The 15,000-nt window shown below is 46.3% G+C and overlaps 1 protein-coding gene across 4 annotated transcripts in view; it reads right to left on the bottom strand.

Moving 5' to 3' along the window:
• The window catches only part of ctnnd2b (catenin (cadherin-associated protein), delta 2b), a gene marked incomplete at both ends in the record, with an annotated part of 118,659 nt that overhangs the window by 85,706 nt on the left and 17,953 nt on the right, over positions 1-15,000 (bottom strand). For all 4 annotated transcript variants that reach the window (XM_080010941.1, XM_080010942.1, XM_080010943.1 and 1 more), the window contains one exon: positions 12,324-12,436. In XM_080010941.1, the coding sequence (XP_079867067.1) occupies positions 12,324-12,436 (113 nt within the window). The remainder of the gene's footprint in view (positions 1-12,323; positions 12,437-15,000) is intronic.

The following is a 15,000-nucleotide window of genomic DNA, read 5'->3' as shown; positions in this document are numbered from 1 at the left end:
TTCCCTCCTCTCGGTCTCCGTGTCATATCCCTTCGTCAATAAACGAGGGGAGCTTGAGCCCCCGTCCGTTACGTCGGAGCGCCGCGGGGCGTCTTCACGGGGCGTGGCCGGGGCACCGCCCGTCCGACCGTCGGCCCCCTGCCGCCGGCTGTCCGTTCAACCGAGGTTCGCCAAAACGGCGACGCACCCGCGGAGGGACGGCCAAAAGGCCGAGACGGACGCGGAGGGGGAAGACGACGGGGGTTTGACGAAAGGGGAGATTGGGAGGAAGTCAGGTTGGGAGGGCGGCGGCCCTCAACGAGACCCCGGAGGGTAAAGTCACGCGGACCGTGAAGGTGCACGGGTCGTCGCCCCACGATGCAGAGCCGCCTCGACATTTGCTTTTGGTGAACGTCGGCTTTTGAACCAAAACGAAAAAAGAAAAAGAAAAGAAATGGCATGTCATACATCATACCTCATCTGAGCACATGGCCCGATGCACCCGCGTTCCGGGTACTTTTCATGTCTTGGAGGAAGTGGCCTTTAACGACAAAGCCCGTCTGTGTTTCATCCGGATATAAAGATGGCGTGAGCCGTTGGGGACATTGGCATTTAGAGAGCGACGCGTGTAATGCGATTCCAAATGAGGGAGTTTGTGAATATGGCGGGAAGGGGGGCGGGAGTGATGTTTGTGAAATCACAAAACCAAATCTGATGCGTTTTTTTTCTTGCGTGTGCTACCTTACCTACCAAGGGAAACGTGGGAAATAATGGCATTTCAAGAAGGGGGTGGGGGATTAGCCTTGTGCAACATAAGGGCACGGTTTTTTTTAACGCTGGCTCAGAAGAAACCTCGGCGATGCACTTTATAAAAATGTCTGACGCGGGTTTAAAAAATAAAAAAAGGAAAAGTCGCGTGGAAAAAAAAAAATCGGCGATGTCGTGTGAATACAAAACCCGAGGACGTGGCATAAACAAATGTCGCCGATGTTATATGACAACTTCTGCGCAGTAGAATAAAAAGGTCTGAGACGCGGTGTGAAATCATTTCCGTGATGCCGTGTGAAAAAACGTCCGTGCCGTCAAAAAAAAAAAAAAGGGGATAACAAGAAAATATTGGTAGTCACACCAGACACAACATGGACGACACAAAATGATTGACTTGCGGCCGCTGTCGTCCCCTCGCTCCCTTCTTCAAAACTCTCACCAGTTGCTCTTCCTCCCCCGACCATCTCATCGACCGCCTCCTCTCTAGTGCGAGGCGGGTTAAGTTCGGCTCCTTGAGTGATGATAACTTCATCGGCTCTCAGATGGACGAACAGTTCAGTGGCAAATTCAAGTTGGGCGTTTTGTTTTTCCCGACCTGGCGGAGCTATTTGGAAATAATTGCGGGGGCGACGCCAGCGCCCATCCTCTGCGCACACACGCCAGACCGCTTTCTGCCGGGGGAGCCGGGGGAGAGGATCCTTAGTTTCCCCGTCGTCGGAATGTTCCGACTTTCTGAAAGAGCGAGACGTCTTTTTGGCATTCAGCTCATTGTAGGGTGACGGCGAGAACAGAGAACAGAGCTACCACGCAAAATCCCAAATCCAACGCGAGGCAAAACAGAATGAAAAAAACACAGCTCAACACCCCTCCGCGAGTCCCCCTGCTTCTGCCTTTTCCCCCGGTGGCTTTACCTTCTTCTCAAAACTTTTATTTGTTTCTTTGCACATGTTTGCATCCAACCGCTCCTCTTCACACACAGATCCAGGTACGGAAAGCTTGGCAGCTGCCTAGAAATCCGACTAATACAAAAAAAAAAGTTTCAATAATTTTGGATGAAATTTAAAAAAATACAGACTAGAGAGCACAAGGTTGGGTGCGAAGCAGTGCTTGAAGTGGAAATAAATATGTGTCGGTACTCCCCTTGTTGCCGGGTGGGGGGGGTTTAAGTTGCCATGCATTAAAATAAATAAATCGAAAATACAAACACACAGTTTTATTCGTTTTGTTTGGAGAAACGGAGAACGGGTACCCACAGCGGAGAAAATATGTGCATCCTAATAATTGAAAGAAAAAATGCACTCTGACTCAAAGTATGTATTGAATGAATTAAATATAATATATTTTACAATATGTCCACTTGATTTATGCATTTGAGAGTGTAGAACAGAGCACCGGCAGCTTGTGAGAAGCGGTACGCTTAATCCCGGTACGCCAAAGAATAAAACACACTCATCGTACCGGTGACTCCAAGCGCTGGTGGAAAGTTAAAACGGGGTTGTTGCGGGAGCATTTTGTGGTGGAACAGACAGGTTGAAATATTGTGACAAATATTTAAATAATGGATCTTATCAACAACTCGCGCTTATGGTGTGGACTCAGTGTTAATCAGCAGTCAATTGCTTGATAAAGTCGTTCTCCGTGTTCAAAGGACTCATTAATGAGAAGATACAGCCAATCAGCGTCCATGCAGCCAGGCGTTAAAACGTCTTCATCCAAACTATTAAACATGTCTGTCGTCCCTGTTCCTTCACTTTTAGCTGCCGGGGCCAACGTTTGGACAGATCCTTAGATGTTCTGAATGAGGCATTATAAAATTGGTCAGACCTCAGACACGGTGAGGATGAACCCTTCCACCGCTTTTAAAATACATTGGAGCCGTCACGGAGCCCCCCGTTCACGCCGCGACTCGGAATTTGGTGGCACGACAGAAGGTTCAAAGTTTTGAAACTTTTTGGTCCGCGGGGTGTGAGGCCAAGGTCCTCCGCCTGTCACGATGTTGAGTGGCAGTTTTGTCCCCCCCCCCCACACACACACACACACACACACACACCCGCCCCGCCCGCTTTGGCGCCGCCATCTTCCCGAAGTGGGAAGATTTTTTTCGTGTCAAAGGGGTTGGAGTTGGCAGGCGGTCGCCGGGCAGAACTTCTGTGTAATTGGCCCTCACTGAGCCGCGAGACGAACTCACACCCGCTCGTCTTGCCAGGAACTGTGTTTTACATCAGGCGCATGCTCGCACTGGGCAACGTGGAATAGTCTATATCAACCCGGTTTGTCGTCAGTTCAATAGCTTGAATGGCTAATATTTATAATAAAGTATAAAGAGTTCTTCAGCAATATTTCAGGTCTTCTAATGTGAAATGATTTGATCTAAATATCACTGATCAAGACCAGAAAATTGTTTGTATTGTAATGTGTATGTAACACACACACACACACACACACACACACACACACACCCACACACACTCACACACACACACACACACACACACACACACACACACACACACACACACACACACACACACACACACACACACACACACACACACACACACACACAGAGGAATGGCAGCTGGTGGTCCCCGCACCATCAGTCCTGCTGCCGGAGGACGGAGGCGTCCCATTCAGCAGGTGCTCACCCTCTACAGGGGGTTAACCTCAGACCACAGCAGCCCCCGGATGGCGGCCATGAAACGAGAGATAAAAGAGAGAGAGAGAGAGAGAGAGAGAGAGAGAGAGAGAGAGAGAGAGAGAGAAGGAGAGGATAGAAATAAGAGTCAAGCGTGTTAAACCGTGATTGGAGGTCTGAAGAGCGCATGCGTTTGCCCGGGCTCAAAAATGCAACAGGTTTAAAGTAGGGCAAAGAAGGTAGGAAGCCCGAGGTGTGTGAAAACCTCGGGCTTCCCATCAAAAAAAAAAAAAAAAAAAAAAGGGGGAAAAAGAGAAAAAGGAGAAAAGGGAAGGCCGGAATAAAGAGAATAATAAAGATCGAGGAAGAAAATCCGGCCCACCCTCAGGCTGGAAAACAGCAGCTCCGACGCTTTGCGGAGTGAGGTCGATTTTTAAGGAGAAAAGAGTCACGAAAACAAACAGCGTAGGGAGCCATTTTGCAACAGCTCAGAGTGACGACAGGCGTCGGCATTTCTCTCATCCGAACCAGATGTGAAATATTCAGGACACAATGCTCCGGCGATGAAATATGCAGATCATAAACCGTTCCAGCTCCAGAGCGTTTAACTTTTTAACAGCGCGTCGGTTCACCCAGACGGAGCCGGGGACGCTGCTGTCTTGACCTGAAGTGATGCAGAGACGGAAGTGATGCAACGAGGCGCAGACTCGGATACGAGGCGCTTTCAGGGAAACTATGGAAGCAAAAATACCGGTTTTCAAAAAAAAAGATACATCTTTACATCTTAATGCTGCGGTTCTGAGGTTCAGAAACCCGTTGGAATTAAATATTGACGTTTTGCTGGTGCAAAAAGACAGGAGCTCCGCTTGAAGACCCTTTAAGTGACGATTAAACGATATGAAAAAATAACAATAAGTTATAATATTTGCTTGAGAGGCTGGGTACAGGTTTACAATATCAACAAAGAAAAGCACAATAGGGATAGGAAAACAATATATATATAATAATAGATAAAAAAAAATATATATATATTTAAAATATATAAACAATATATTTTTAATATATAGTCTATAGATTTGTTCAAAAATATAGCTTGCTGAAAGATATGTGCTTTTTATTGTGTTTTACAATACATTTCATTTCCGTTACTGTATATGAGTATTTTTCACGCAGACCATCTCCAGCAGTGGTGCCGGTGCTTTGAGTAGTATTAGTATGTAGTAAATAGTGGTAGTAATCTGAATGCAGAGAAACTCTGCCGGTTCATTTGAGCTTTGAGCTTTGGCCCGAGGCGATGGGTCCTTGTGTGGCTTTTCAAACATGTGGCAAACCTGAAATTTGGGGAGGGATCCACCCTATAACTGATGGGGCAACATATGTCGCTCTATTCTTCCAGGAGATAAAGCCCTCGTCTAGTTGTGACGGAAGTAAAAAGGGAACACACATAGCATGGAATCGGACACACGCACACTCGCACGCGCACGCACACGCGCACACACTGGCTGGAGTGGTCCTCCTTCCACAGTTATCGTGCGGCAGCAGATGTCGCGGCAGACACTGTGACCTGCGGTGACTGATTAAGACCCCGAAACAAAAGGCAGCTCCAAAAGAAGTCATTAGCACCTCTGAGGGCTTTCATCACCGCAAAGCCGGGGAACCGCACCGCCTCCGCAGCGGAAAGAGTGGCTGCGGCTACTCAAGAGGACACTTCACTGCCCGGTTTAAAAAAAAAAATAAAATAAAATGCAATGTAGAACATTCAAACCAAATAGTGACAAGGCAAAGACAATAATGACTGCCCAAGGATATACAGTACGCCGCGAGTGTGATAGAAGCACCACAGTCCAAGCTATTAAATCCACATAGATGTTCTTTCAGTTAAGTTATTTGACCCTAAAAGCCATATGATGAATGTGATGTGGGGCTGGTGCGGTTTAAGCCACACCCGGGTCAGAGGTGGCGCCTGTTGCACATCAGAGCAAACGTGCGAGCTTGGGTTCTGGTGGGGGCCGGGCGGACTGTCAACGGAAGTGTCGATCTGTCTGGCATGTGTGATCTGGGCTGTTGCGGGGACTGGAACATGAATCAATCAGAAGACTGAATATGAACTAATGAGGTCACAGTTTGAGTACTCAATTCCAACTGTTCCAGACAGGGGCTGGTACAGACGTATGAATGTTTCGGTTCAATTTACCGATGATCGTGGAGAGTGCGAGTACGGTGGACAGCAATGCGGACAAACTTCAATGCAGACCCTGATTTAGAAACCAAGCTGCGTTCTCCGACAAGGATCTATACGTGGGTTACAGAGCAAAGTCTACAGGCCAATTTGGTGGGCGACCCCCATCAACGTATCCACCAGAGGCCATTCTTAATTACCGTTGCATTTCACGGGCATTTGTTTCAGACTCTGACGAGATGGTCTCGCTTATGTCACACGGCTAGATTGGAAGCGGCACGGAGTCACAGCAGACAAAACAGGTTCTCGAACAAATGGTTGGTATTTCCAGTAGTGAATGATTAATGGATGTACCAAGTGAAACGCATGTCGACTGCCCTTTCTCAGCTGTTCAATACTGATGTTAAAGAAATAATTGGACAATAAATGCTGCAGCACACTTCCTCTAGGCATTACAAAGCCCCAGTGTATTCCCTCGTATTGGCAGATTTGCGCTGTTTGCCAAAGCATTTGTCTTTTCTATAATTGTACAGAGTCAAACACAGGAGAGTGGTTGTAAAAATAACCGCTCAGCGCTTCGGCCAAACAGACAGACGGAAAGTAGGTTTACACTGAAAAACATGATTTGATTGGAGTTATTGGATCAAATTAAAGATATATATATATATATATATATATATATACACTGTATATATATATGTGTATATATTTATAAATGTATATCGATTTAATTCCTAAGATTCCTCAATTCAAAGTGGTAATCCATAAGATTATTTTATGAAAAAATCCCCCATTGGATACTTTTTTTCGCTGGCATTCTCAAAAAAAAAACAGCCACTCAATTAATTTGCATTAAGCTTGTGTTCCTCTATCCTGCTGCTTCTATTGTTGGTGGCGGGGTCCGCCTGCTGAGGTCCGTAGACCGTCCACATGAATGAACATTCACAGAAAAGAAAAACGGCCTCAAATGAAAAAATATCCTCGCCACCTCAAGTGACCAAGAAAAAAAAAAAAAAATCAAATCAATGGCTTAGAAGAAGGAAAACCCTTGGGAAGAGAAAATGGCCGTTAGAGTGAAGACGCAGGTAAACCAGGATAAAACGAGAAAAAGATTTTTAGGAAAATAATTATAATTTTTTTTTTTCAACTTCAACCAACAGCTATTGTTTTCCAGTGTGGGGCCCTCTATAGTGGCAGCTTTTGGGAGCTAAGGACCGTCACCGCCCAGCCATTAATTAAACCGGTGAACAAATCCGTCTTTTTTTGGGGTTTTTTTAGGCCGTCCTCCCGCTTTTTGTCGGTCCAACCCTGCAAATCGAAATGAGGATGGCGACGCCGAAAGACGAGTAATTAGTTTGAGGCAGAGGGAATTCCCTCTTCGTCGGTTAACGGAATCAGAGGACCGAGAAGAGCTGGAGATGAACTGGCCGTGTGAGTGTGTTTGTGCGTGCGTGCGTGCGTGAGTGTGTGTGTGTGTGTGTGTGTGTGTGTGTGTGTGTGTGTGTGTGTGTGTGTGTGTGTGTGTGTGTGAGTGAGTGAGTGAGTGTGTGTGTGAGAGAGAGAGAGAGAGAGAGAGAGAGAGAGAGAGAGAAAGAGAGATGAAGACAGGACGTGATTATGTTCCAAGTCATTCGCTAAGTGTATAAGCAGTATTGTGCTCGGGCTGGTCTGGAATCTGTGAAGCGCTGTTTGAGATGTAAAACAGGAGAGGAGGCAACGATCCAAACTCAATCACCAGCAGATAATACAATACTCTCTTCCTATTGTGCAGCCCCCCTGCGCGTGCGCGCGCACACACACACACACAGACACACACACACAGACACACACACACACACACACACACACACACACACACACACACACACACACACACACACACACACACACACACACACACACACACACAAAACACTAAAACACAGCTTAAAACAAAACAAGAGCCCCAGAGTTACACAATTTTCTGAGATAAATCAAAAACTGGAAGAATGCCAATCTTCATCCAATCTTTGCTGAAACAAAAAAATTTAGAAATATATATATATATTTATTTTATTTTATTTATTTAATAAACATTTAATCAATTATTTAATTAAATTGCACCAGCACTGTGATAAACTCATATATATTAACTCATGGAACACTGCCATCCTTGTTCAATGTGTGGTGCTCCGATGATCATTAAAATAAACTGAAAGTGGGGCATGGTAGAGCTGGGCATTGGTACTCAATACCTTTAAGGTATTGACCGAAATAACTCAATACCAAGTAGTATTGAAATTTCCCCAATCATACGATACCTGCATCCAATCCTTTCTGTAGCCAGATTGGGGAAAAAAATGACTTTTTAGCTTCTTTCACACATGCAGTCTTTTCCAGCAATGTTCCGGAACCGTTCCTGCATGGGGTCACTTGTGAATGGGAGCAGGGATTGATATTCTGGGAAATCTGTACCAGCAATTTCCCGCCTCAAGACCTAATAAGATTTCCGGTGAAAATGCCGGAACGGCTGTGTTACGGCTGTGTTGTCAATGGAAGCAGCAACATTGCCGAAACAGGCACATGAAGGAGGGGTGGAGCCGAATCCGAATACTGTATTAGCAAAGCACGAATAGTGTTTTTTTATGAATATTTCGTACTATTTCGTATTAAAAAAAATATTTGAAGAAAAAAATAAACCTGAAAAAAAGCATCCGATCCAGTTCAGCATCCGAACAGTGGCGCTTGGCTGCAAAGATGAGAAATTGAAACATATTCAATATATATCTTTATATTCTTAAATTGTATTCTCTATCTGATTAAAAATGCCACTCAGACCCTAGACGTGTCTTTTAGAGTGAGGGGTGCGGGGGCATCGGGCACAAGCGCTGCACATGCCGGCCGGCTGCACTGGAGGGCGGAGCCGGAGGGAACTAGGGAACGGGGGGGGGGGGGGGTAGAAACAGGTGGAGAATGTTAATTCTCTGGAGGCAGAGAGTGTAGGAAAGGTTGAAATGATCATACTGATTTAATAGCATTGGGTTAGGGTTATTGCGTCCGGGGATGCAATAAAAAAAAAAAAAAGGTTGGTGGCATCTCCGCTCTGCTGACCGCTGCGCAATCCGCTGTGCGTCCCCGCTCCCCCTTTCTCCAAACAAAACCAATAATAACAGTATGTTTTCATTGTGGATGTATTTATTGTAGCTGGATGAAACAAAAAAACATTGTGCCTAATTGTGTGTAACGGCGGCGCTTTTTCCGAGAGCCAGGAAAAGAAAGAAAACAATTCAAATGCAACGGAATGGACCGTCCCTTGCCCCATCTATTCCTGCATTTTCATGGCATGTGTGAAAAGGCCCAAGGCAGGGAAATGTTCCAGAATGTAGCTGCATGTGTGAATAGTGAAGATCACTAGCGGTGCCAGAAAGGTTATGCCGGTAATTTACCGGTAAACGATGTGTGAAAGGGGCTTATGTATGGTTTTGCTCATAGCCAATCACGGCAAGTGTTTTAATGCAACGTGCAGTTGGCCCGCTACGGTAGCAGGAGTGTCGTAACACGATGGTGATAGGCCCAGGTGCAAATTTTATTTTTTCAAACATATCATCTCCTCCCCGTGCACACCCGCACCCAGCCCGGCTCTAGCCATTTTGCCGCTCTACGCAATCTATCGATGTGTGGCTTTAACAGTCTGTGAAAGGACAGGTTCACATTTTTCTCAAGTCTGTCTTAAAGCAACGGTCAGGCGTTGAACAGGAAAAGAGGTTTTCCTCCTGTACTGGATATTTGTTTAAAATGACACTGCCCAAATACTCCATTGTACAGTATTGTACAGTCATTTAATACATATTTCAATAATTTGATGAGAAGGAGTGGTGGCCTTTTACGCAACTGAATGCTTCCATTCACATGATGGGTACAGTAGAAAAAAAAAGGTATCGAATGGAGTACTCTATTGGTATCGGTATACTTTAAGGGTACTGTTATTTGTACTGGTATCGACATTTTTTAAACAAAACCCAGCCCTGGGCATGGGTCGGAAAAGGTTGGGAACCACTGATACTGTATATGCGTTCAAGTTGTGATGTAAAATGCTCCGCACTGAGAAACCAAATACTGGTTCATTTGGAACAATGGTCTTCATCGAGGACGACGCATCAAGCGATTCAAGAGTTCGTTATCTAATGAGGAAGGATGCATAATCTTCAATCTGTGGCTTTAATGATTTGCGTGTTATTTATTCATGAGGAGCAGCTCTAGATGTGGGTCCGGATGGGAGTACAGGCAAGAAACACATTTTGTATTCTTTAAGATCATGGGTGTTTCTAAACATTCATTCAGAGGTAAGGAGTTTAAAATATGGAAAATGGGTTAAATGTGGGTCATGTGCATAGGCCTGGTAACATTACAAAAGATCATAACCTTGAAAAGTATAAAAGGTTATTGTTGTGGAGGAGCAAAGAGCAATGGGATCACACGCAAACATTTTAATTTTGATTTATTCAACACTTACTGGAGCCTGCCATTGCCAGACTAAATGCCTATTAGTCTGGAACCTCTCAGCTCATTTTCAATTTCCAAAGGGCGTTATCAACGGGTGCATTCTCTGGATACAATTGGATTGATCTACAACCAATCGAGCATTGGATAGACCTACAACCAATCAGAACACTGGATAGACCTACAACCAATCAGAACACTGGATAGACCTACAACCAATCAGCGCACTGGATAGACCTACAACCAATTTGAAAATTTGATAGATCTTAGACCAATCAGAGCATTGGATAGACCTACAACCAATCAGAAGTAGAGTAAGTAACCAGACGTATTCTGCAGAGCAAATGAAACATGAGCTGCAGGTTGGTCCGCTTCCCAGGCTCCACCTACTGGGGTCAAATACCAAAGATTGTAGATGTAATTCCTAAAAAGATAAACAATCTGAAAGGTTTGCCCTCGTCAAGTCAAGTTTATTTGAACAGCGTAACCCTTAATTAGGGTTTGCAAGCTTCACATTTCACACCGAATCTACGGCATCACCTCGCCTTAACCTCCACCCGCGGGGACGGGGGGGGGGAGAACCCCAGAAAAACACAGTGAAAACAGCAGATGTTCAGCCAGTGAAGTGTCAGGGAAAGGTGAGTGTTTGCAGGTTCACCGCTCGCGCACAGACGCTCGGGCGATGTGCACACATCCACTGAGCGCCCGGCCCATCGAGGACGGCGGCACCCGGGTTCACCGCCGCCTCGCTGGACGGACGTCGAAAGAACGGAATGGACATGGCACTGAACAAGATCTACACCTTTTCACGCATCTCCAGTTCTTAAAGTAGAGCTCCATCTGACTGTCCGTTGACTCGAATACAATTCGTTGACCTCCTCTTATTTTTTTTTGCTCTTTAGAATGGAATATCCACAAAAACAAAAAAAAAATTAAGAAATAGTCGGTAGTATAACCCTCCGTTGTATTTTATGTTTCTGCTCCGTCCTAATAGAAAACAGACTCCCGATGTATTCTTTTGGGGAGACACGTGAACGGGAGCAAATTAATTAACCTTGTTTTGAGCTCGACGCCGCTATAGATATTGTCCAAATGTCACATCATTAGCAGTCGACCTGGGGACTGGGATCAGGGTCCGTCGGAGATGTGTGCCGACACATTTCCTCCCACACGCTGCATTGACGTGTGCGCTGGGTCCTCAGACTGTAATCAAGCGCCCGCGCCGCCAAACAGAATCCAATTTGTTAGGATGTCATGTTTGGATAATTCTTTTCACCGGCATGCAAGGCGGGTCCCGAATCCATTTGAAATGTCCGAGCCGCGCTCGCAGCTTCCGCGGGGCGTGTGCGGACGCACGTCTAGCCACACGTTTTACCTGGAACCTTCACGAGTCCGTTTTTATCTGTCACTCGTTGGTTGGTGGCGTTGGTTCCTCCTGACGGAGGCATCTCCCCTCCCACCCTCCCTCTCTCCCTCCCTCCCTCTCTCTCTCTCTCTCGTTGTGATCCCCACGTCGTGTGCGACAAGCTGACGGTCTCAGTTTGTCCCTGCGTTTAGACGTCCCGTGATTCCCACCCCGCGGATGTACGCCGTTTTCTACACGCAGCACAATCGAAATAATCCGACGTACAACACGAGGCGGTCGTAGTTGTAAATGTAAAACAACGTCTAATCGAAACGAACGCTCTGACGGCGGACTGCGGTGGGCGGCCGGCCCGACCGCTCTCGACAAATGCGCTTGGCGTGTGTGGCTTCGGTGACAAAAACGTCCGCGGACGGACGGGCTGAAATACGCAGAGGGAGAAGGGCTCACATCCCATCTCCAGCCCGTCAGACGGTGATCCAGTGCTGCAGAGCGGGAACCTGCGAAGGACATTTGGCTTCGGTGTCGTCGGTCAGTCGGCTCGCCTACATGTATGTTCTCCCTGTGTCTGTAATCAATGTGAACTGTCAGTTGAAAAAGAGCATTGCGGTATGTGTGTGTGTGTGTGTGCGCGTGTGTGTGCGTGTGTGTGTGTGTGTGTGTGTGTGTGTGTGTGCATGTGTGTGGGGAGCTATGTTCTGCACATTCAGCACCTGAGCAGAACATGAGATGGATGGTATCAGAGCGAGGGACACCAGGAGGAGCTAGCGACCGAGGGAAAGAAGAGACGTAGAGACGGAGAGAAAGATAAGACACGCGCACACGCGCACACGCGCATGCACACACACACACACACACACACACACACACACACACACACACACACACACACACAGAAAGGAAACACACACGTTACACACCTGATGCTGGTCATGCTTCCGGTCTCAGAGCCGAGCTTGCATCTCTCGAGCTGCGTGGCGACGATCTGTCGTTCGGCTTCCAGCTCCCTGGTCAGACGCTCAAACTGCAGCTCCTAAACACAAAGAAGAACCCATTAAAACATTGCATTCCATTTGATATAACAGAGAGAGAGCGAGAGAGAGAGAGACAGAGCGAGAGAGAGAGAGAGAGAGAGAGAGAGAGAGAGAGAGAGAGAGAGAGAGAGAGAGAGAGAGAGAGAGAGAGAGAGACAAACACACACACAAAAGGAAACACTCCACCTGCAATACATTCAAGCAGGCATGCATTAAAGTCAAGCACAGACACACACACACACACACACACACACACACACACAGACACACACACACACACACACACAGACACACACATTTGTACTGAACACACACACACACACACACAAACCGAACACACACCCATGCACAAACCGAACACACCAAACACACACACACACACACACACACACACACACACAACATTGTGCCTTATATCCGTTTCTCAGAGGATGAAAGGCAGAGACAGAGATGGGAGAGGGAGAGAGAGAGGGATTGATCGTGTGAAAGAGACAGAAAAACAGGGCGAGCGAAAGTCAGAAATCCACGGCGTCAACACGGCAGCGCCTGGATGAACATCCCACCGACGTGAGAACATCTGTGACGGGGCGCAGACCGTGCAGCGCGGGGAGAATGAACCGCGAGCGCAGACGTCCCAAAAAAAGCGTTCCGTCACAGGGAGGGCATTAGAATGCATTTGATGTCCAAACATTCGGAACAAACTTTTGTTTTTAAATCAGTGTTTTTTGTTTTTCAGCCATAACCTGCTTAAGAAGCCGGCAGAATACGAGCAAGAGGAACATTGACATAAAAAGAATGACCAAAGAAATGAGTGGAAAAACAGATTGCATGAGATTTGAGACGAGCGCCCGCTGAACCTTCACAGTCCGACGCGTCCTTTTGAGAGAAGGGAAGTTCCAGATCGTTGTTTATTTATTTTCGGTGCTGAAAACACGACCTCCAGCTGAGCGCACTCCTACCGAGGCGCCGATCCAAAAGCGGTGACATCTGATTCGTCATTCTGCCGCAGGAGAATTTACACTTTTTTTTTTTGAGTCGGTTTGAGTGATTTTATTTTGGGCGGAAATTCGGGGAGTTTTTTTTTTCTTTGGACATGAAACAGATACTTTCATGTGAAAGCATTAGTCTGAAGCGCCCGCCTGACGAGCCATCCATAAACGTGGCGTGTTTGGTTTAGCGAGATGACAAGATAAAGGATGTGTATATAAATATATATCTGATGGAGACATAGTGTGCACCCGAATCAAAAATTGTCAAACTGTTTCTTTGCAAGATTGAAGGAAAACATATTAATGAGCATATGGCCGAGCAGTGAACACACACACACACACACACACACACACACACACACACACACACACACACACACACAGCAGCAGCAGCAGCAGCGTCGAGTTTTTCCTGCAGCTTGTTTGGGTCCGGCGACCTCCGCCTCACTGTGCTTTGTGGATCCCGACGCCGAAACAACAAGAGAGTGAGAGGCGGAGTCGGGTTCCGGCGCGGAACATCCGTCTGTCGTGACCCTTCACGTCGGCGCGGGGCCAAAACCGACCCTGGCACGCTTGCCGCGTTTTCCGTGGTTCCGCAGGAAGGGTGCGCGCGGCCGTCGCTGCTCAGCGACCGAAACGGGGGCTGAGAACACCGGGCTCTCGTCGTGAGCGGCAGCAGGGGCTGCGAGCGCTGTGATGCAACGTGCGACGCTGCTTCCCGATGCCGCTCGCACCTGGGTCCTCAGCATCAATTACGTCAATTACGTGAAAAATTACGTAACCGGCGGGAAATTGGGCCGTCAGGGGTGTGAACCGTCGGGCTGCGGTTGGTGAGAACGGCAGGTGAGCGGACTGAGGCGTCCATTAAACATGACGGTGCTTCCACATGATGAGAGCTGCCATCAAAGCCTCTTTCCACATTGATGTTAAAGGTCTGAGGCGGCTTCAGAGACTTTGATCTCATTGAACTAAGTGGCACCTTTTCATTTTGCATTGTTTATCTCGGTCACGTTGGAGACCTTATCTGTGCACGGAATATGCCCAGATAATTCAAGGTCATTGGAACTTTTTTTCAATTATTTTTTCCTAAAAATGGACCAGTGTGAACTGGACACCGGGTTCTACTTAAAACTAAGCTTTGATCAGATGAAGCTGAAAAAAGTCTCTTTTATCACAGTAAAGTAGCTTGATTGAACCAATATGTTATCAATATGAAAACAACAAACATGAAACAATACGTTTCATGTCAACCATATGTCACCTCTATATATACCTCTATATAACCACCGCTGTATATACCTCTATACACAGTATACATCTATATATAGTTGTATCTATAGCTGCATATATAACTGTATATATAGCTGTATATATACCTCTATATATACACCGCTATATATACCTCTATATATACCACTATATATACACCGCTATATATACCACTATATATACCACTATATATACACCGCTATATATATACCCTTATATATACCACTATATATACACCGCTATATATATCTCTATATATTGCTCTATATTTACCTCTATATACAGTTTACCTCTATATATACCTC

This window comes from Zeus faber (genome assembly GCF_960531495.2).
Source record: "Zeus faber genome assembly, chromosome: 12".
Taxonomy (NCBI): Eukaryota; Metazoa; Chordata; class Actinopteri; order Zeiformes; family Zeidae; genus Zeus; species Zeus faber.
This window is presented reverse-complemented; position numbering and strand designations above follow the sequence as displayed.